This window comes from Oncorhynchus kisutch, linkage group LG2 (genome assembly GCF_002021735.2).
Source record: "Oncorhynchus kisutch isolate 150728-3 linkage group LG2, Okis_V2, whole genome shotgun sequence".
Classification (NCBI taxonomy): Eukaryota; Metazoa; Chordata; class Actinopteri; order Salmoniformes; family Salmonidae; genus Oncorhynchus; species Oncorhynchus kisutch.
In genome coordinates, this window is record NC_034175.2 from 78,585,445 (window position 1) to 78,609,716 (window position 24,272).

At 48.2% G+C, this 24,272-nt stretch overlaps 1 protein-coding gene across 3 annotated transcripts in view; it reads left to right on the forward strand.

The window, feature by feature from the left end:
* Window positions 1–24,272, forward strand: part of LOC109886741 (partitioning defective 3 homolog B) — a 174,008-nt gene that overhangs the window by 92,717 nt on the left and 57,019 nt on the right. For all 3 annotated transcript variants that reach the window (XM_031801812.1, XM_031801829.1, XM_031801822.1), the window contains one exon: window positions 5,202–5,317. In XM_031801812.1, coding sequence (XP_031657672.1) covers window positions 5,202–5,317 — 116 coding nt within the window. The remainder of the gene's footprint in view (window positions 1–5,201; window positions 5,318–24,272) is intronic.

Here is a 24,272-nt window from a genome sequence, read left to right on the forward strand (position 1 = left end):
CGTTATACAGGTATGTAGGTCATCTACCTACGTTATACAGGTATGTAGGTCATCTACCTACGTTATACAGGTATGTACCTCATCTACCTACCTTATACAGGTATGTAGGTCATCTACCTACGTTATAAGGGTATGTAGGTCATCTACCTACGTTATATAGGTATGTACCTCATCTACCTACGCTATACAGGTATGTAGGTCATCTACCTACGTTATGTATGTCATCTACCTACGTTATAAGGGTATGTAGGTCATCTACCTACGTTATACAGGTATGTAGGTCATCTACCTACGTTATATAGGTATGTAGGTCATCTACCTACGTTATATAGGTATGTAGGTCATCTACCTACGTTATACAGGTATGTAGGTCATCTACCTACGTTATACAGGTATGTACCTCGTCTACCTACGTTATACAGGTATGTAGGTCATCTACCTACGTTATACAGGTATGTACCTCGTCTACCTACGTTATACAGGTATGTAGGTCATCTACCTACGTTATACAGGTATGTAGCTCATCTACCTACGTTATACAGGTATGTAGGTCATCTACCTACGTTATACAGGTATGTAGGTCATCTACCTGCGTTATACAGGTATGTAGGTCATCTACCTACGTTATACAGGTATGTAGGTCATCTACCTACGTTATACAGGTATGTAGGTCATCTACCTGCGTTATACAGGTATGTAGGTCATCTACCTGCGTTATACAGGTATGTAGGTCATCTACCTACGTTATACAGGTATGTAGGTCATCTACCTACGTTATACAGGTATGTAGGTCATCTATGATTGGCTAGTTGTAGGTCATCTATGATTGGCTAGACTACAGCAACTGTAGTCTGAAGACATGATTGGCTAGTTGTCTCTATTTTATCATGTCTTTCTTTGTCAGTGTCGATCACTTTTTCTCTCTCGCTCTCTTTCACTCTTTCCATTTCTCTCTCTCTCTCCCTCTCTCTCATAACCAGACTAAATCACTGATGAGTTGGATGGTAGATTAGATCGTTTTAGAAAGCCTTGTGAAAGACTAATGGTTTCACTCACAGTTTTAAATATTTAATTACGGTTGATGAAGCTTTGGGAGCATTAGCATGAAATGGTACCATTTAATTCTCTGATTCTACTAACTGTTGTTAATCACATTGATGAGGCTATTCTCCTGGTCTGATTTCCCCCCCATACCATTCACACATACCTCTGATTAGTTCATAGACACGGGGCTCAATCCCAATGAATCTTTCTGTGACCCCCCCCCCCCCCCCCCCCCAGACCCGTTCTGAGAAGGTGAGAGGTTTGGAGGAGTTGAGAAATTTATTTTTATTCTCTTTACTTACTACTTGAGAAAGTTACTGAAATGGAGATGCAAAGAAACGTACTGATTGATTTATGACAACACTTCTCAAAGCATCCTGGGAAATGTGACCTCACTTTCTCAGTCTGTCTTCTCACTGTGGGATTCATTTGTTTCTCAGTCTGTCTTCTCACTGCTGGATTCATTAGTTCCTCAGTCTGTCTTCTCACTGTGGGATTCATTAGTTTCTCAGTCTGTCTTCTCACTGTGGGATTCATTAGTTTCTCAGTCTGTCTTCTCACTGCTGGATTCATTCGTTTCTCAGTCTGTCTTCTCACTGTGGGATTCATTAGTTTCTCAGTCTGTCGTCTCACTGTGGGATTCATTAGTGATATTAATAGATCTAAATCCATCTATCTCTGACGCTGTCGTGATATTTCACAACCCCGGCTGATCTGATCAAGGGTGGTTGTGTGAGGAGTGTTTATTTAGCTAGGGTGTGACAGGGTGGTTGTGTGAGGAGTGTTTATTTATCTAGGGTGTGACAGGGTGGTTGTGTGAGGAGTGTTTATTTAGCTAGGGTGTGACAGGGTGATTGACGGGGGGGGCGGGGGGTGGGTCTGAGGAGGGAGGGGTCTTCAGACAGTGTCCTTGGCTGACTCCAGCTGTTTTTACACATGGACCTCTGTCTCTGATTAGTCTGATAAGGAAACAGACTTTGTCTTGTCAATCTCCCCTCCCAACACTTAGGCTAGAGAGTCTCTCTCTCTCTCTCTCTCTCTCTCTCGCTCATATCTCTCATTCTCTCTCTCTGTCTCTGTCTCTCTCTCTCTCTCTCTCTCTGTTTCTGTCTCTCTCTCTCTCTCTCGCTCATATCTCTCATTCTCTCTCTCTCCTCTCTCGCTCTCGCTCTCTCTCTGTCTCTCTCTCTCTCTCCCCCCCCTCCCCCTCTCACTCTCACTCTCGCTCTCTCTCTGTCTCTCTCTCTCTCTCTGTCTCTCTCTCTCCCCCCCCCCCCCCCCCCCCTCTCTCTCTCTCTCTCCCCCCCTCCCCTCTCACTCTCTCTCTCTCTCTCTGTCTGTCTCTCTCTCTCTCTCTCTCTCTCTCTCTCTGTCTCTCTCTCTCTCTCTCCTCTCCCCCCCCCCTCTCTCTCTCCCCCCCCCCCCCCCCCCCCCCCCCCTCTCTCTCTCTCTCTCTCTCCCCCCCTCCCCCATCTCTCTCTCTCTCTCTCTGTCAGCAGCAGAGATAAGTACCATATGGTTTGAGACGTTCTCCACCGTTGACACATTGTTCACCCCGTGGGGCTGCAGTGTTATTATGAACAGCAGAACACACCTGCAAAATGTAAAACATGTTCGGAAACAGTCTGAACTCAACTGCTCAATGTAAAATTAGGCTTTATTACAATTTATTAGGCTAGCGCAAGGCTACTTCTAGCTTGTTATGGAGTCAATTTGAGCAGAACTTTAGTTTTAATGTCAAGCTCCTGATATGGGTACTGGGCAGTGATAGTGGTATGTAACATAGTGGTTAGAGGAGGCAGGTAGCCTAGTGGTTAGAGGAGGCAGGTAGCCTAGTGGTTAGAGGAGGCAGGTAGCCTAGTGGTTAGAGGAGGCAGGTAGCCTAGTGGTTAGAGGAGGCAGGTAGCCTAGTGGTTAGAGGAGGCAGGTAGCCTAGTGGTTAGAGGAGGCAGGTAGCCTAGTGGTTAGAGGAGGCAGGTAGCCTAGTGGTTAGAGGAGGCAGGTAGTCTAGTGGTTAGAGTGTAGGGCTGGCAGGTAACCTAGTGGTTAGAGGAGGCAGGTAGTCTAGTGGTTAGAGGAGGCAGGTAGTCTAGTGGTTAGAGAGGCAGGTAACCTAGTGGTTAGAGGAGGCAGGTAGTCTAGTGGTTAGAGAGGCAGGTAGCCTAGTGGTTAGAGGAGACAGGTAGTCTAGTGGTTAGAGGAGACAGGTAGTCTAGTGGTTAGAGGAGGCAGGTAGCCTAGTGATTAGAGGAGGCAGGTAGCCTAGTGGTTAGAGGAGGCAGGTAGTCTAGTGGTTAGAGGAGGCAGGTAGCCTAGTGGTTAGAGGAGGCAGGTAACCTAGTGGTTAGAGGAGGCAGGTAGCCTAGTGGTTAGAGGAGGCAGGTAGTCTAGTGGTTAGAGGAGGCAGGTAGTCTAGTGGTTAGAGGAGACAGGTAGTCTAGTGGATAGAGGAGGCAGGTAGTCTAGTGGTTAGAGGAGGCAGGTAGCCTAGTGGTTAGAGGAGGCAGGTAGTCTAGTGGTTAGAGGAGGCAGGTAACCTAGTGGTTAGAGGAGGCAGGTAGCCTAGTGGTTAGAGGAGGCAGGTAGTCTAGTGGTTATAGGAGGCAGGTAGTCTAGTGGTTAGAGGAGGCAGGTAGCCTAGTGGTTAGAGTGTAGGGCTGGCAGGTAGTCTAGTGGTTAAAGGAGGCAGGTAACCTAGTGGTTAGAGCATTGGGCCAGTAACCGAGCTGACAAGGTACAAATCTGTTGTTCTGCCCCTGAACAGGCAGTTAACCCACTGGTGCTAAAGATGTGGATGTTGATTAAGGCAGCCCACCGCACCTCTCTGATTCAGGTTAAATGCGGAGACACATTTCAGTTGAATGCATTCAGTTGTACAACTGACTAGGTCTCCCCCCCTTTCCCTATACTATGCTCAAATAGCCACAATAGTCTATAGGCTACTGTCTCATATTGTAAGAACCTTCCAGAAGGACAACCATCTCTGCAGCACCCCACCAATCAGGCCTTTATAGTAGAGTGGTCAGGTGGAAGCCACTTCTCAGTAAAAGGCACATGACAGCACGCTTGGAGTTTGCCAAAAGGCACCTAAAGGACTCTCAGATCATACAAAACAAGGTTCTCTGGTCTGATGAAACCAAGATTGTGAAACTGCTTGTAACTTCCTTCTTAGTGGTCATAGAGACATATACACTTCCTTCTTAGTGGTCATAGAGACATACACACTTCCTTCATAGTGGACACAGAGACATACACACTACCTTCATAGTGGACGCAGAGACATACACACTACCTATAACACAGAGACATACACACTACCTTCATAGTGGACACAGAGACATACACACTACCTATAACACAGAGACATACACACTACCTTCATAGTGGACACAGAGACATACACACTACCTATAACACAGAGACATACACACTACCTTCATAGTGGACACAGAGACATACACACTACCTTCATAGTGGACACAGAGACATACACACTACCTATAACACAGAGACATACACACTACCTGTAACACAGAGACATACACACTACCTTCATAGTGGACACAGAGACATACACACTACCTGTAACACAGAGACATTAAATACCAAATTGTGTCCCATTTGTTTTCCCAGACATTTGGGGTCTATACGCTCATATGGCTTGTATTGTTTTCCCAGACATTTGGGGTCTATACGCTCATATGGCTTGTATTGTTTTCCCAGACATTTGGGGTCTATACGCTCATATGGCTTGTATTGTTTTCCCAGACATTTGGGGTCTATACGCTCATATGGCTTGTATTGTTTTCCCAGACATTTGGGGTCTATACGCTCATATGGCTTGTATTGTTTTCCCAGACATTTGGGGTCTATACGCTCATATGGCTTGTATTGTTTTCCCAGACATTTGGGGTCTATACGCTCATATGGCTTGTATTGTTTTCCCAGACATTTGGGGTCTATACGCTCATATGGCTTGTATTGTTTTCCCAGACATTTGGGGTCTATACGCTCATATGGCTTGTATTGTTTTCCCAGACATTTGGGGTCTATACGCTCATATGGCTTGTATTGTTTTAAATAATAGATCATGAACTGAGATCAATGTTGTGATGTCATCCTTTTCCCCACTGACCTGTCCGCGTTCTCTACTCCAGACACTCCCCTGCTTGTAAGGAGCAGCAGTGAATCAGCCCTCAGCCCCCCAGTGGAGACGTCACAGCCCCCGCAGCCTCAGGAGCCCAACGACAGGCCTGGCCCTGAACCCCCCACGGTAAGATCTAGTCTGTTACAGTACCTACACCCAGCCCTAATGTAACTACCCTACCATACCATACCCTAACCCAGCCCTACTGTAACTACCCTACCATACCATACCCTAACCCAGCCCTGCTGTAACTACCATACCCTAACCCAGCCCTACTGTAACTACCCTACCCTAACCCAGCCCTAATGTAACTACCCTACCATACCATACCCTAACCCAGCCCTACTGTAACTACCCTACCATACCATACCCTAACCCAGCCCTACTGTAACTACCCTACCCTAACCCAGCCCTACTGTAACTACCATACCATACCATACCATACTCTGACCCAGCCCTACTGTAACTACCATACCCTAACCCAGCCCTACTGTAACTACCATACCATACCCTAACCCAGCCCTACTGTAACTACCATACCCTAACCCAGCCCTGCTGTAACTACCATACCCTAACCCAGCCCTACTGTAACTACCCTACCCTAACCCAGCCCTAATGTAACTACCCTACCATACCATACCATACCATACCATACCATACCATACCCTAACCCAGCCCTGCTGTAACTACCATACCCTAACACAGCCCTACTGTAACTACCCTACCCTAACCCAGCCCTAATGTAACTACCCTACCATACCATACCCTAACCCAGCCCTACTGTAACTACCCTACCATACCATACCCTAACCCAGCCCTACTGTAACTACCCTACCCTAACCCAGCCCTACTGTAACTACCATACCATACCATACCATACTCTGACCCAGCCCTACTGTAACTACCATACCCTAACCCAGCCCTACTGTAACTACCATACCATACCCTAACCCAGCCCTACTGTAACTACCCTACCATACCATACCCTAACCCAGCCCTACTGTAACTACCATACCATACCCTAACCCAGCCCTACTGTAACTACCCTACCATACCATACCCTAACCCAGCCCTACTGTAACTACCCTACCCTAACCCAGCCCTACTGTAACTACCATACCATACCCTAACCCAGCCCTACTGTAACTACCCTACCATACCATACCCTAACCCAGCCCTACTGTAACTACCCTACCATACCATACCCTAACCCAGCCCTACTGTAACTACCATACCATACCCTAACCCAGCCCTACTGTAACTACCCTACCATACCATACCCTAACCCAGCCCTACTGTAACTACCCTACCCTAACCCAGCCCTACTGTAACTACCATACCATACCATACCCTAACCCAGCCCTACTGTAACTACCATACCATACCCTAACCCAACCCTACTGTAACTACCCTACCATACCATACCCTAACCCAGCCCTACTGTAACTACCATACCATACCCTAACCCAGCCCTACTGTAACTACCCTACCATACCATACCCTAACCCAGCCCTACTGTAACTACCCTACCATACCATACCCTAACCCAACCCTACTGTAACTACCCTACCATACCGTACCCTAACCCTGCCCTACTGTAACTACCATACCATACCATACCCTAACCCAGCCCTACTGTAACTACCCTACCATACCATACCCTAACCCAGCCCTACTGTAACTACCCTACCATATCATACCCTAACCCAGCCCTACTGTAACTACCCTACCATACCATACCCTAACCCAGCCCTACTGTAACTACCATACCATACCATACCCTAACCCAGCCCTACTGTAACTACCATACCATACCATACCCTAACCCAACCCTACTGTAACTACCCTACCATACCATACCCTAACCCAGCCCTACTGTAACTACCCTACCATACCATACCATACCCTAACCCAACCCTACTGTAACTACCATACCATACCATACCCTAACCCAGCCCTACTGTAACTACCCTACCATACCATACCCTAACCCAACCCTACTGTAACTACCCTACCATACCATACCCTAACCCAGCCCTACTGTAACTACCACACCATACCATACCCTAACCCAGCCCTACTGTAACTACCCTACCATACCATACCCTAACCCAGCCCTACTGTAACTACCCTACCCTAACCCAGCCCTACTGTAACTACCATACCATACCATACCCTAACCCAGCCCTACTGTAACTACCACACCATACCATACCCTAACCCAGCCCTACTGTAACTACCCTACCATACCATACCCTAACCCAGCCCTACTGTAACTACCCTACCCTAACCCAGCCCTACTGTAACTACCATACCATACCATACCCTAACCCAGCCCTACTGTAACTACCCTACCATACCATACCCTAACCCAACCCTACTGTAACTACCCTACCATACCATACCCTAACCCAGCCCTACTGTAACTACCATACCATACCCTAACCCAACCCTACCGTAACTACCCTACCATACCATACCCTAACCCAGCCCTACTGTAACTACCATACCATACCCTAACCCAGCCCTACTGTAACTACCCTACCATACCATACCCTAACCCAGCCCTACTGTAACTACCCTACCCTAACCCAGCCCTACTGTAACTACCATACCATACCATACCCTAACCCAGCCCTACTGTAACTACCATACCATACCATACCCTAACCCAACCCTACTGTAACTACCCTACCATACCATACCCTAACCCAGCCCTACTGTAACTACCATACCATACCCTAACCCAGCCCTACTGTAACTACCCTACCATACCATACCCTAACCCAGCCCTACTGTAACTACCCTACCATACCATACCTTAACCCAACCCTACTGTAACTACCCTACCATACCGTACCCCAGCCCTACTGTAACTACCATACCATACCATACCCTAACCCAGCCCTACTGTAACTACCCTACCATACCATACCCTAACCCAGCCCTACTGTAACTACCCTACCATACCATACCCTAACCCAACGACAGGCCCAAACCAGTTTTAAAGGCTATTCAACTCTGACACCGAAGGAGATGACTTCAGTGGTTTCAGTGCACAGCAGGAGGAAGATAGTGACCAATGACTGTCTTGGTAGGCTACTGTTTACCTCCAGTGCACAGCAGGAGGAAGATAGTGACCAATGACTGTCTTGGTAGGCTACTGTTTACCTCCAGTGCACAGCAGGAGGAAGATAGTGACCAATGACTGTCTTGGTAGGCTACTGTTTACCTCCAGTGCACAGCAGGAGGAAGATAGTGACCAATGACTGTCTTGGTAGGCTACTGTTTACCTCCAGTGCACAGCAGGAGGAAGATAGTGACCAATGACTGTCTTGGTAGGCTACTGTTTACCTCCAGTGCACAGCAGGAGGAAGATAGTGACCAATGACTGTCTTGGTAGGCTACTGTTTACCTCCAGTGCACAGCAGGAGGAAGATAGTGACCAATGACTGTCTTGGTAGGCTACTGTTTAATTCTGTTTACCTCTATTTTTTACGTTTTTGTTACAAGCCGTGTTTCGTTTAAAAGCTGTAAAGTTAATTTGTTTCAATGTACCGGTAGGCACCTGCGGCCTATTTATGTACAAAATAAAATTTTTTTTATAATTCAGTGGGTGCGGTTTATATTCAGGTGCGCTTAATAGTCCAGAAATGATGGTACATACCAGGCACACTGTATACACACAACCTTACTGTCTTACACACACACACACACACACACACACACACACACACACACCTCATCCGTCACACACGTGACGGATGACAGATCATACCAGAAGTCCATGTATACTGAACAGAAAACATAAACGCAACAATGTCAATGATTTTACTGAGTTACAGTTCGTATAAGGAAATCAGTCAGTTTAAATAAGTCCATTAGGCCGTTATCTATGGATTTCAGATGACCGGGCAGGGGCTCAGCCAAGGGTGGGCCTGGGAGGATATAGGCCCACTCACTACGGAGCCAGGCCCAGGCCATAATATATAATATTTTATATATATTTTCATATGTAAAAAATAATATATTTTCTATAATATTTTCATATGTAAAAATAGTCAAAAGTAACTCAATAAAATAACTATAATGAGGCTATATACAGGGAGTACCATTACTGAGTCAATGTGTGGGGGTACAGGTTAGTCGAGGTAATTTGTACATGTAGGTAGGGGTAAAGTGACTGTGCATAGATAATACACAACGAGTAGCAGCAGTGTAAAAACAAATGGAAGGTGGGGTCACTGACACTGTCACCAGCAAAGCACCCCCACACCATCACACCTCCTCCATGCTTCACGGTGGGAACCAAAAATGCAGAGATCATCCGTTCACCAACTCTGCGTCTCACAAAGACATGGCCGTTGGAACCAAAAATCTCAAATTTGGACTCGTCAGTCCAAAGGACAGATTTCCACCGAGTCTCTTCTTCTTTGGTTGACTGGAGCAGCAGGAGTGTGGGGAAGAATGGGGAAAATAACCACCAAAACAACTCAGGTTAATGTGGAATGAACACACAAACAGAAAGCAGTGGAACAGGAAGAGGACAAAGGAGACAGAAGTTGATATAATAGGAGGAGTGAAGAAGCCAGGAAATGGATGTTTCACACCCAGTCAGTGTTCTGTCCCCTCCCTTCCTCTCTGTTGATGGAATGTTAAGGGGGAGTTCCAGAACACTGACACAGCTCTAAGGGAGTGTTTGTTGGACATTTTGCCTGGATTCTGTGTGATGCTCCTGTCACCTAGTGAGTCAAGGCTTCCTGAAACTAGAAGAGGGGGGGGGGCAGGAGGGTGAGGAGAGGGTGGAGTGAGACGTGGAGGGGAAGGAATGACAAAGGTGGAGGGGAAGGCATGACAGAAAGGTGGAGGGGAAGGAATGACAGAAAGGTGGAGGGGAAGGAATGACAGAAAGGAGGGGAAGGAATGACAAAGGTGGAGGGGAAGGCATGACAAAGGTGGAGGGGAAGGCATGACAAAGGTGGAGGGGAAGGAATGACAAAGGTGGAGGGGAAGGAATTAAAAAGGTGGAGGGGAAGGCATGACAGAAAGGTGGAGGGGAAGGCATGACAAAGGTGGAGGGGAAGGCATGACAAAGGTGGGGGGGAAGGCATGACAAAGGTGGAGGGGAAGGCATGACAAAGGTGGAGGGGAAGGAATGACAAAGGTGGAGGGGAAGGAATTAAAAAGGTGGAGGGGAAGGCATGACAGAAAAGTGGAGGGGAAGGCATGACAAAGGTGGAGGGGAAGGCATGACAAAGGTGGGGGGGAAGGCATGACAGAAAGGTGGAGGGGAATGAATGACAAAGGTTGAGGGGAAGGAATGACAAAGGTGGAGGGGAAGGCATGACAAAGGTGGAGGGGAAGGAATGACAAAGGTGGAGGGGAAGGAATGACAAAGGTGGAGGGGAAGGCATGACAAAGGTGGAGGGGAAGGCATGACAAAGGTGGAGGGGAAGGCATGACAGAAAGGTGGAGGGGAAGGAATGACAAAGGTGGAGGGGAAGGAATGACAAATGTGGAGGGGAAGGCATGACAAAGGTGGAGGGGAAGGCATGACAAAGGTGGAGGGGAAGGCATGACAAAGGTGGAGGGGAAGGAATGACACAGGTGGAGGGGAAGGAATGACAAAGGTGGAGGGGAAGGAATGACAAAGGTGGAGGGGAAGGAATGACAAAGGTGGAGGGGAAGGAATGATAAAGGTGGAGGGGATGGAATGACAAAGGTGGAGGGGAAGGCATGACAAAGGTGGAAGGGAAGGCATGACAGAAAGGTGGAGGGGAAGGAATGACAAAGGTGGAGGGGAAGGAATGACAAAGGTGGAGGGGAAGGCATGACAAAGGTGGAGGGGAAGGCATGACAAAGGTGGAGGGGAAGGCATGACAAAGGTGGAGGGGAAGGAATGACACAGGTGGAGGGGAAGGAATGACACAGGTGAAGGGGAAGGAATGACAAAGGTGGAGGGGAAGGAATGACAAAGGTGGAGGGGAAGGAATGACAAAGGTGGCGGTGAAGGCATAACAAAGGTGGAGGGGATGGCATGACAAAGGTGGAGGGGAAGGCATGACAAAGAAGGAGGGGAAGGAATGACAAAGGTGGAGGGGAAGGAATGACAAAGGTGGAGGGGAAGGCATGACAGAAAGGTGGAGAGGAAGGAATGACAAAGGTGGAGGGGAAGGCATGACAAAGGTGGAGGGGAAGGCATGACAGAAAGGTGGAGGGGAAGGAATGACAAAGGTGGAGGGGAAGGAATGACAGAAAAGTGGAGGGGAAGGAATGACAGAAAAGTGGAGGGGAAGGAATGACAAAGAGTAGGAGGGGAAGGAATGACAAAGGTGGAGGGGAAGGCATGACAACGGTGGAGGGGAAGGCATGACAAAGGTGGAGGGGAAGGAATGACAAAGGTGGAGGGGAAGGAATGACAAAGAGTAGGAGGGGAAGGAATGACAAAGGTGGAGGGGAAGGCATGACAAAGGTGGAGGGGAAGGCATGACAGAAAGGTGGAGGGGAAGGATTGACAAAGGTGGAGGGGAAGGCATGACAAAGGTGGAGGGGAAGGCATGACAAAGGTGGAGGGGAAGGCATGACAAAGAAGGAGGGGAAGGAATGATAAAGGTGGAGGGGAAGGAATGACAAAGGTGGAGGGGAAGGAATGACAAAGCTAGCCAGAAACTCCAAGAAGCTAGCCTGAAACTAGTCAGAAGCTAATCAGAAGCTAGTTAGCTTCTTTACTGGCAAATCGTTAGTATTCAGCTAACCACGGTTTGTGGTCATCAGCTATCCTTTAGCTCGAAAATCTATCGCCAGTTCTGTACGGCGCAGCGCGGCTCGGAACGGAACATACCGGACCAATTTTTCTCTCATGTCCCTGGATTTCGACTGCTCTCTGGACATTCATACCCGGATCTCACAGCTAGCTAGCTGCTATCCGTGTGACTATCGGCCTTCGTTGATTCCGGAGCAAACATCAATTATTCCGGAGCTAGCCGGCTCCGTCAATCACTGCTGGGCTGCAGTCACCGATCCGGACCCGTTTTGCTGCCTACGCGGAGCCCCACCGGGCCTTCACGGCTGGACTGCCGACGTTGTCTACCCGAAGGAGTTGTCCGGCTGGCTCCTCCGTCGCGACGTTGCCTGAACGTCCATCTGCGGCCTGCTAACCGTTAGCTGTCTTACCGGCCGCTATCTGAATAGACAATCGGACAATTGATTTATTTTTATTATTATTATGTTTTCTTCTTGGGCCTCTATGGCTATATCTATTGTTTTTATTTTTGTTGTTGTTGTGTGATTTGGATTGGTCCCCTCTACCACACGGAACCACACTGATCTACTGACGGAACGCAAGAGGTGGCTAACAGCAGACCTCCATCCTATGCTGGCTTGCTGCCGATGGCCTGGCTAGCTGTCTAGATCCCCGTGATCCCCGGCCAACCTCTCCGCTCACTGGACCCTTTTGATCGCTTGACTAAGCATGCCTCTCCTTAATGTCAATCAGTCTTGTCCATTGCTGTTCTGGTTAGTGTTTATTGGCTTATTTCACTGTAGAGCCTCTAGTCCTGCTCACTATACCTTATCCAACCTATTAGTTCCACCACCCACACATGCAATGACATCTCCTGGTTTCAATGATGTTTCTAGAGACAATATCTCTCTCTTCATCACTCAATACCTAGGTTTACCTCCACTGTATTCACATCCTACCATAACTTTGTCTGTACATTATACCTTGATGCTATTTTATCGCCCCCAGAAACCTCCTTTTACTCTATGTTCCAGACGTTCTAGACGACCAATTCTCATAGCTTTTAGCCGTACCCTTATTCTACTCCTCCTATGTTCCTCTGGCGATGTAGAGGTGAATCCAGGCCCTGCAGTGCCTAGCTCCACTCCTATTCCCCAGGCGCTCTCTTTTGACGACTTCTGTAACCGTAATAGCCTTGGTTTCATGCATGTTAACATTAGAAGCCTCCTCCCTAAGTTTGTTCTATTCACTGCTTTAGCACACTCTGCCAACCCGGATGTTCTAGCTGTGTCTGAATCCTGGCTTAGGAACACCACCAAAAATTCAGATATTTTAATTCCAAACTACAACATTTTCAGACAAGATAGAACTGCCAAAGGGGGCGGTGTTGCAATCTACTGCAAAGATAGCCTGCAGAGTTCTGTCCTACTATCCAGGTCTGTACCCAAACAATTTGAACTTCTACTTTTAAAAATCCACCTCTCTAAAAACAAGTCTCTCACCGTTGCCGCCTGCTATAGACCACCCTCTGCCCCCAGCTGTGCTCTGGACACCATGTGAACTGATTGCCCCCCTCTTCAGAGTTCGTGCTGCTAGGCGAGCTAAACTGGAACATGCTTAACACCCCAGCCATCCTAAAATCTAAACTTGATGCCCTCAATCTCACACAAATTATCAATGAACCTACCAGGTACCTCCCCAAAGCCTTAAACACGGGCACCCTCATAGATATCATCCTAACCAACTTGCCCTCTAAATACACCTCTGCTGTCTTCAACCAAGATCTCAGCGATCACTGCCTCATTGCCTGCATCCGTAATGGGTCAGCGGTCAAACGACCTCCACTCATCACTGTAAAACGCTCCCTGAAACACTTCAGCGAGCAGGCCTTTCTAATCGACCTGGCCGGGGTATCCTGGAAGGATATTGATCTCATCCCGTCAGTATAGGATGCCTGGATATTTTTTTTAAATGCCTTCCTAACCATCTTAAATAAACATGCCCCATTCAAGAAATTTAGAACCAGGAACAGATATAGCCCTTGGTTCTCCCCAGACCTGACTGCCCTTAACCAACACAAAAACATCCTATGGCGTTCTGCATTAGCATCGAACAGCCCCCGTGATATGCAGCTGTTCAGGGAAGCTAGAAACCATTATACACAGGCAGTTAGAAAAGCCAAGGCTAGCTTTTTCAAGCAGAAATTTGCTTCCTGCAACACTAAACTCAAAAAAGTTCTGGGACACTGTAAAGTCCATGGAGAATAAGAACACCTCCTCCCAGCTGCCCACTGCACTGAAGATAGGAAACACTGTCACCACTGATAAATCCACCATAATTGAGAATTTCAATAAGCATTTTTCTACGGCTGGCCATGCTTTCCACCTGGCTACTCCTACCCCGGACAACTGCACTGCACCCCCAACAGCAACTCGCCCAAGCCTTCCCCATTTCTCCTTCTCCCAAATCCATTCAGCTGATGTTCTGAAAGAGCTGCAAAATGTGGACCCCTACAAATCAGCCGGGCTAGACAATCTGGACCCTTTCTTTCTAAAATTATCTGCAGAAATTGTTGCCACCCCTATTACTAGCCTGTTCAACCTCTCTTTCGTGTCGTCTGAGATTCACAAAGATTGGAAAGCAGCTGCGGTCATCCCCCTCTTCAAAGGGGGGGATACTCTTGACCCAAACTGCTACAGACCTATATCTATCCTACCGTGGTCTTCGAAAGCCAAGTCAACAAACAGATTACCGACCATTTCGAATCTCACCATACCTTCTCTGCTATGCAATCTGGTTTCAGAGCTGGTCATGGGTGCACCTCAGCCACGCTCAAGGTCCTAAACGATATCTTAACCGCCATCGATAAGAAACATTACTGTGCAGCCGTATTCATTGATCTGGCCAAGGCTTTCGACTCTGTCAATCACCACATCCTCATCGGCAGACTCGACAGCCTTGGTTTCTCAAATGATTGCCTCGCCTGGTTCACCAACTACTTCTCTGATAGAGTTCAGTGTGTCAAATCGGAGGGTCTGCTGTCCGGACCTCTGGCAGTCTCTATGGGGGTGCCACAGGGTTCAATTCTTGGACCGACTCTCTTCTCTGTATACATCAATGAGGTCGCTCTTGCTGCTGGTGAGTCTCTGATCCACCTCTACGCAGACGACACCATTCTGTATACTTCCGGCCCTTCTTTGGACACTGTGTTAACAACCCTCCAGGCAAGCTTCAATGCCATACAACTCTCCTTCCGTGGCCTCCAATTGCTCTTAAATACAAGTAAAACTAAATGCATGCTCTTCAACCGATCGCTACCTGCACCTACCCGCCTGTCCAACATCACTACTCTGGACGGCTCTGACTTAGAATACGTGGACAACTACAAATACTTAGGTGTCTGGTTAGACTGTAAACTCTCCTTCCAGACCCATATCAAACATCTCCAATCCAAAGTTAAATCTAGAATTGGCTTCCTATTTCGCAACAAAGCATCCTTCACTCATGCTGCCAAACATACCCTTGTAAAACTGACCATCCTACCAATCCTCGACTTTGGCGATGTCATTTACAAAATAGCCTCCAATACCCTACTCAACAAATTGGATGCAGTCTATCACAGTGCAATCCATTTTGTCACCAAAGCCCCATATACTACCCACCATTGCGACCTGTACGCTCTCGTTGGCTGGCCCTCGCTTCATACTCGTCGCCAAACCCACTGGCTCCATGTCATCTACAAGACCCTGCTAGGCAAAGTCCCCCCTTATCTCAGCTCGCTGGTCACCATAGCATCTCCCACCTGTGGCACACGCTCCAGCAGGTATATCTCTCTAGTCACCCCCAGAACCAATTCTTTCTTTGGCCGCCTCTCCTTCCAGTTCTCTGCTGCCAATGACTGGAACGAACTACAAAAATCTCTGAAACTAGAAACACTTATCTCCCTCCCTAGCTTTAAGCACCAACTGTCAGAGCAGCTCACAGATTACTGCACCTGTACATAGCCCACCTATAATTTAGCCCAAACAACTACCTCTTTCCCAACTGTATTTAATTTGTATTTATTTATTTTGCTCCTTTGCACCCCATTATTTTTATTTCTATTTTGCACATTCTTCCATTGCAAAACTACCATTCCAGTGTTTTACTTGCTATATTGTATTTACTTTGCCACCATGGCCTTTTTTGCCTTTACTTCCCTTCCCACCTCATTTGCTCACATTGTATATAGACTTGTTTATACTGTATTATTGACTGTATGTCTGTTTTACTCCATGTGTAACTCTGTGTCATTGTATCTGTCGAACTGCTTTGCTTTATCTTGGCCAGGTCGCAATTGTAAATGAGAACTTGTTCTCAACTTGCCTACCTGGTTAAATAAAGGTTAAATAAATAAATAAATAAACAAAGGTGGCGGGGAAGACATAACAAAGGTGGAGGGGATGGCATGACAAAGGTGGAGGGGAAGGAATGACAAAGGTGGAGGGGAAGGCATGACAGAAAAGTGGAGGGGAAGGGATGACAAAGAGTAGGAGGGGAAGGAATGACAAAGGTGGAGGGGAAGGCATGACAAAGATGGAGGGGAAGGAATGACAGAAAGGTGTTCTCTCTCCATCCCTCTTCTCTCTTCCTCTTCTCTCCATCCCTCTTCTCTCTCCATCCCTGTTCTCTCTCCATCCCTGTTCTCTCTCCATCCCTCTTCTCTCTTCCTCTCTCTCCATCCCTCTTCCCTCTCCATCCCTGTTCTCTCTCCATCCCTCTTCTCTCTTCCTCTCTCTCCATCCTCTTCTCTCTCCATCCCTCTTCTCTCTCCATCCCTGTTCTCTCTTCCTCTTCTCTCTCCAATCCTCTTCTCTCTCTATCCCTCTTCTCCATCCCTCTTCTCTCTCCATCCCTCTTCTATCTCCATCCCTGTTCTCTCTCCATCCCTCTTCTCTCTCTCTCATTCAGTCATACTATTATTATGTCCACTTCCTAACTTCACTCAGAACTTCCAGGTTTCCAGTTTGATAATAAGTAGATCATATAATCACGAGGCTACTTCATTTTCTCTGTATAAGTCACTATGATGGTGAATAAGAAATAGTTATTTGTTTCTTAAGTTGTGCTGATCCTCTATTTTTCCCTCAAGAGCCAATTAACACTCTGAGTTGTGTTTACCTCTGGGTTCTGGTGTTGTCTGTGGCTCTGTGACATCATGATCTCTAGAGTACTCAGCAGAGCTCTGTGACATCATGATCTCTAGAGTACTCAGCAGAGCTCTGTGACATCATGATCTCTAGAGTACTCAGCAGAGCTCTGTGACATCATGATCTCTAGAGTACTCAACAGAGGTCTGTGACATCATGATCTCTAGAGTACTCAGCAGGGCTCTGTGACATGATCTCTATAGTACTCATCAGAGCTCTGTGACATCATGATATCTAGAGTACTCAGCAGAGGTCTGTGACATCATTATCTCTAGAGTACTCAGCAGAGCTCTGTGACATCATGATCTCTAGAGTTAAGCCAGTTTAAGACCCGTTAGAAGCCAAGCAGTTTACTGGGAGCCCTGGGTAGAGGAGCTCTGTCGGGTCACCAGAACTGAACGGATGGCTTAGGGGGAGAGCAAGAGGGAGATTAATGGAGTGGGGGATAGAGGGAGAGAGAGTGGGGGATAGAGGGAGAGAGAGTGAGGGATGTATATAGGGAGAGAGAGTGAGGGATAGAGGGAGAGAGAGTAAGGGATAGAGGGATGTATATAGGGAGAGAGAGTGAGGGATAGAGGGAGAGAGAGTGAGGGATAGAGGGAGAGAGAGTGAGGGATAGAGGGATGTATATAGGGAGAGAGAGTGAGGGATAGAGGGAGAGAGAGTGAGGGAGAGAGAGTGAGGGATAGAGGGAAGTAAATAGGGAGAGAGAGTGAGGGATAGAGGGAGAGAGAGTGAGGGATAGAGGGAGAGAGAGTGAGGGATAGAGGGAAGTAAATAGGGAGAGAGAGTGAGGGATAGAGGGAGAGAGAGAAAGGGATAGAGGGAAGTATATAGGGAGAGAGAGTGAGGGATAGAGGGAGAGAGAGAAATTGATAGAGGGAAGTATATAGGGAGAGAGAGTGAGGGAGAGAGGGAGAGAGGGAGAGAGAGTGAGGGAGAGAGGGAGAGAGGGAGAGAGAGTGTGGGATAGAGGGAGAAAGGGAGAGAGAGCGAGGGAGAAAGGGAGAGAGAGAGGGGGATAGAGGGAGAGAGTGAGGGAGAAAGGGAGAGAGAGCGAGGGAGAAAGGGAGAGAGAGAGGGGGATAGAGGGAAGGATTGAGGGAGAAAGGGAGAGAGAGCGAGGGAGAAAGGGAGAGAGAGAGGGGGATAGAGGGAGAGAGTGAGGGAGAAAGGGAGAGAAAGGGAGAGAGAGTGAAGGAGAAAGGGAGAGAGAAAGGGAGAGAGAGCGAGGGCTAAAGGGAGAGAGAGCGAGGGAGAAAGGGAGAGGGAGCGAGGGAGAAAGGGAGAGGGAGCGAGGGAGAAAGGGAGAGAGAGCGAGGGAGAAAGGGAGAGAGCGAGGGAGAAAGGGAGAGAGCGAGGGAGAAAGGGAGAGAGAGCGAGGGAGAAAGGGAGAGAGCGAGGGAGAAAGGGAGAGAGAGCGAGGGAGAAAGGTAAAGAGAGCGAGGGAGAAAGAGAGAGAGAGCGAGGGAGAAAGGTAAAGAGAGCGAGGGAGAAAGAGAGAGGGAGAGGGAGCGTTAGAGGAACAATGTTAATTGGGGGTTTGTGAATGAGAGGCTGATCGATTAAGCATAGAACCATTTTAATTTGAACACAGACTTGGTCGCTGGGTGTTTGACGTAAGGCCTAGATATTTATTCATCTATAGTCTCTAGGTGATAGGTGTTTGATAGTTGTGGTCTAGTAGGTTAGACCTAGATATTTATTCATCTATAGTCTCTAGGTGATAGGTGTTTGATAGTTGTGGTCTAGTAGGTTAGACCTAGATATTTATTCATCTATAGTCTCGAGGTGATAGGTGTTTGATAGTTGTGGTCTAGTAGGTAGACCTAGATATTTATTCATCTATAGTCTCTAGGTGATAGGTGTTTGATAGTTGTGGTCTAGTAGGTAAGACCTAGATATTTATTCATCTATAGTCTCTAGGTGATAGGTGTTTGATAGTTGTGGTCTAGTAGGTTAGACCTAGATATTTATTCATCTATAGTCTCGAGGTGATAGGTGTTTGATAGTTGTGGTCTAGTAGGTAAGACCTAGATATTTATTCATCTATAGTCTCGAGGTGATAGGTGTTTGATAGTTGTGGTCTAGTAGGTAGACCTAGATATTTATTCATCTATAGTCTCTAGGTGATAGGTGTTTGATAGTTGTGGTCTAGTAGGTAAGACCTAGATATTTATTCATCTATCGTCTCTAGGTGATAGGTGTTTGATAGTTGTGGTCTAGTAGGTTAGACCTAGATATTTATTCATCTATATAGTCTCGAGGTGATAGGTGTTTGATAGTTGTGGTCTAGTAGGTAAGACCTAGATATTTATTCATCTATAGTCTCTAGGTGATAGGTGTTTGATAGTTGTGGTCTAGTAGGTAGACCTAGATATTTATTCATCTATAGTCTCTAGGTGATAGGTGTTTGATAGTTGTGGTCTAGTAGGTAAGACCTAGATATTTATTCATCTATAGTCTCGAGGTGATAGGTGTTTGATAGTTGTGGTCTAGTAGGTAGACCTAGATATTTATTCATCTATAGTCTCTAGGTGATAGGTGTTTGATAGTTGTGGTCTAGTAGGTAGACCTAGATATTTATTCATCTATAGTCTCGAGGTGTAGACTAAGGCAGGTGTTTTAACCTCTCCTCGGGGACCCCCGGCCGTTCTGTAGATTTTATATTTTCCATAGCAAATAATTATCAAGCCCTTGATTAGGTGAATCAGGCGAGCTAATTCAGGGGTGAAACTAATGTGTGAACCGTCTGGGGGTCTCCAAGGAGAAGTTTGAGAAGGTAGGTGTTGATGTATCCATTGTGGTTCCAACTGTATCTAGTAGCAGACCAGTTAGCTAAGATGTGTAGTAGACAGTTTGACGCAGGTCTTTTTTTTGATTGGTCGTTGCTAGGTGATTGATGTAGGTGTGTATTTATTTGTCCATCGTGTTCCAGTTGGTGTTTGACTTCAGATTTATTTATCTGATGTGGTTCCGGCAGCACCTCAGGTCACCTCACGTCATTAGGACTCCGGTCCCCTAGGGGGCGCTGTCTCCTCTGTCTCCGTCTCTCAGCACACTAATTGGACTGGGAGTATTTACTGATCTCTCTTAACCCTCTGGGGTTAATACAGGAACACAATAGTGTTATTGTAAGTGCTTTAGCTAACACTGTAAATCAACTCCTGTGGGGAACGGTGAGGTTGTGTGAGGACCAAGCTGTGTTGATGTCAGTATAGATGTTCATGGTGTGTGTGTGTACAGCCCCAGCTAAGACATGAAACTCATGAACAAATATCAGTCATGCCTTTTTTTAGGAGACCCCAGCCTCTAGACATGGTTCAGACCCCCAGCCTCTAGACATGGTTCAGACCCCCAGCCTCTAGACATGGTTCAGACCCCTATTCTCTAGACATGGTTCAGACCCCCAGCCTCTAGACATGGTTCAGACCCCCAGCCTCTAGACATGGTTCAGACCCCCAGCCTCTAGACATGGTTCAGACCCCCAGCCTCTAGACATGGTTCAGACCCTCAGCCTCTAGACATGGTTCAGACCCCTATTCTCTAGACATGGTTCAGACCCCCAGCCTCTAGACATGGTTCAGACCTCCAGCCTCTAGACATGGTTCAGACCCCCAGCCTCTAGACACGGTTCAGACCCCCAGCCTCTAGACATGGTTCAGACCCCCAGCCTCTAGACATGGTTCAGAGCCCCAGCCTCTAGACATGGTTCAGATCCCCAGCCTCTAGACATGGTTCAGACCCCCAGCCTCTAGACATGGTTCACACCCCCAGCCTCTAGACATGGTTCAGACCCACAGCCTCTAAACATGGTTCAGATCCCCAGCCTCTAGACATGGTTCAGACCCCCAGCCTCTAAACATGGTTCAGATCCCCAGCCTCTAGACATGGTTCAGACCCCCAGCCTCTAGACATGGTTCGGACCCCCAGCCTCTAGATATGGTTCAGACCCCCAGCCTCTAGACATGGTTCAGACCCCCAGCCTCTAGATATGGTTCAGACCCCCAACCTCTAGACATGGTTCGGACCCCCAGCCTCTAGACATGGTTCACACCCCCAGCCCCTAGACAGGGTTCTCACCCCCAGCCCCTAGACATGGTTCAGACCCCCAGCCTCTAGACATGGTTCAGACCCCCAGCCTCTAGACATGGTTCAGACCCCCAGCCTCTAGACATGGTTCAGACCCCCAGCCTCTAAACATGGTTCAGACCCCCAGCCTCTAGACATGGTTCAGACCCCCAGCCTCTAGACATGGTTCAGACCCCCAGCCTCTAAACATGGTTCAGATCCCCAGCCTCTAGATATGGTTCGGACCCCAAGCCTCTAGACATGGTTCAGACCCCCAGCCTCTAGATATGGTTCAGACCCCCAGCCTCTAGACATGGTTCAGGCCCCCAGCCTCTAGACATGGTTCAGACCCCCAACCTCTAGACATGGTTCGGACCCTCAGCCTCTAGACATGGTTCTCACCCCCAGCCCCTAGACATGGTTCAGACCCCAGCCTCTAGACATGGTTCAGACCCCCAGCCTCTCATCCTGGTTCAGACCCCCAGCCTCTAGACATGGTTCAGATCCCCAGCCTCTAGACATGGTTCAGACCCCCAGCCTCTAAACATGGTTCAGACCCCCAGCCTCTAAACATGGTTCAGACCCCCAGCCTCTAGACATGGTTCAGACCCCCAGCCTCTAGATATGGTTCAGACCCCCAGCCTCTAGACATGGTTCAGGCCCCCAGCCTCTAGACATGGTTCAGACCCCCAACCTCTAGACATGGTTCGGACCCTCAGCCTCTAGACATGGTTCTCACCCCCAGCCCCTAGACATGGTTCAGACCCCAGCCTCTAGACATGGTTCAGACCCCCAGCCTCTCATCCTGGTTCAGACCCCCAGCCTCTAGACATGGTTCAGATCCCCAGCCTCTAGACATGGTTCAGACCCCCAGCCTCTAAACATGGTTCAGATCCCCAGCCTCTAGATATGGTTCGGACCCCAAGCCTCTAGACATGGTTCAGACCCCCAGCCTCTAGATATGGTTCAGACCCCCAGCCTCTAGACATGGTTCAGGCCCCCAGCCTCTAGACATGGTTCAGACCCCCAACCTCTAGACATGGTTCGGACCCTCAGCCTCTAGACATGGTTCTCACCCCCAGCCCCTAGACATGGTTCAGACCCCAGCCTCTAGACATGGTTCAGACCCCCAGCCTCTCATCCTGGTTCAGACCCCCAGCCTCTAGACATGGTTCAGATCCCCAGCCTCTAGACATGGTTCAGACCCCCAGCCTCTAAACATGGTTCAGACCCCCAGCCTCTAAACATGGTTCAGACCCCCAGCCTCTAGACATGGTTCAGACCCCCAGCCTCTAGATATGGTTCAGACCCCCAGCCTCTAGACATGGTTCAGGCCCCCAGCCTCTAGACATGGTTCAGACCCCAACCTCTAGACATGGTTCGGACCCTCAGCCTCTAGACATGGTTCTCACCCCCAGCCCCTAGACATGGTTCAGACCCCAGCCTCTAGACATGGTTCAGACCCCCAGCCTCTCATCCTGGTTCAGACCCCCAGCCTCTAAACATGGTTCAGACCCCCAGCCTCTAGACATGGTTCAGACCCCCAGCCTCTAGACATGGTTCAGACCCCCAGCCTCTAGACATGGTTCAGACCCCCAGCCTCTAGACATGGTTCAGACCCCCCAGCCTCTAGACATGGTTCAGACCCCCAGCCTCTAGACATGGTTCAGACCCCAGCCTCTAGACATGGTTCAGACCCACAACCTCTAGACATGGTTCGGACCCTCAGCCTCTAGACATGGTTCTCACCCCCAGCCCCTAGACATGGTTCAGACCCCAGCCTCTAGACATGGTTCAGACCCCCAGCCTCTCATCCTGGTTCAGACCCCCAGCCTCTAGACATGGTTCAGATCCCCAGCCTCTAGACATGGTTCAGACCCCCAGCCTCTAAACATGGTTCAGACCCCCAGCCTCTAAACATGGTTCAGACCCCCAGCCTCTAGACATGGTTCAGACCCCCAGCCTCTAGACATGGTTCAGACCCCCAGCCTCTAGACATGGTTCAGACCCCCAGCCTCTAGACATGGTTCAGACCCCCAGCCTCTAGACATGGTTCAGACCCCCAGCCTCTAGATATGGTTCAGACCCCCAGCCTCTAGACATGGTTCAGACCCCAGCCTCTAGATATGGTTCAGACCCCCAACCTCTAGACATGGTTCGGACCCCCAGCCTCTAGACATGGTTCAGACCCCCAGCCTCTAAACATGGTTCAGACCCCCAGCCTCTAGACATGGTTCAGACCCCCCAGCCTCTAGACATGGTTCAGACCCACAGCCTCTAAACATGGTTCAGATCCCCAGACTCTAGACATGGTTCGGACCCCCAGCCTCTAGACATGGTTCGGACCCCCAGCTTCTAGACATGGTTCGGACCCCCAGCCTCTAGATATGGTTCAGAACCCCAGCCTCTAGACATGGTTCAGACCCCCAGCCTCTAGACATGGTTCAGACCCCCAGCCTCTAAACATGGTTCAGATCCCCAGCCTCTAGACATGGTTCGAACCCCCAGCCTCTAGACATGGTTCGGACCCCCAGTTTCTAGACATGGTTCAGACCCCCAGCCTCTAGACATGGTTAACTCTTTCCCCTTAGCAGCAGTCTAACAAGGAAACGCTTAGTGAATGACTTCCTGTGTCTTTATTCATATCCCGAATAGAGACTTTTTTTCTATCGGTTAGATTTGACAAAGTGGACAGATGGCTCCAAGTTTAATTTATTATGATCCTTGTTCATGGTTGGCAAGGACATCTGTTTTACTTCATAATGTTTTCAACATGAAGGAGCGTTTCACTTTAAATAGACACAAAAAACAACAACAACCAGTTTGTTATTTGATGTGTTAATATCTTGTTGATTTCTTACCAGCAGTAAATGTTGGCTTCCAGCACAAGATTCATGGAGAAAATCTACAGGTTTCACTCGTGCTTTACGGCGCGTGTCGTGTGTAGTTGAATGAATATGCTAAGCAGTGTGATGATAGACGAGAATTGATCTAGTCCATTAACCCTATTGTAATTAATAGAGAGGGTGGGGTGGGTGGGTGTACTTGAAGACATCAAGTACACTGTCCCAAATGACAC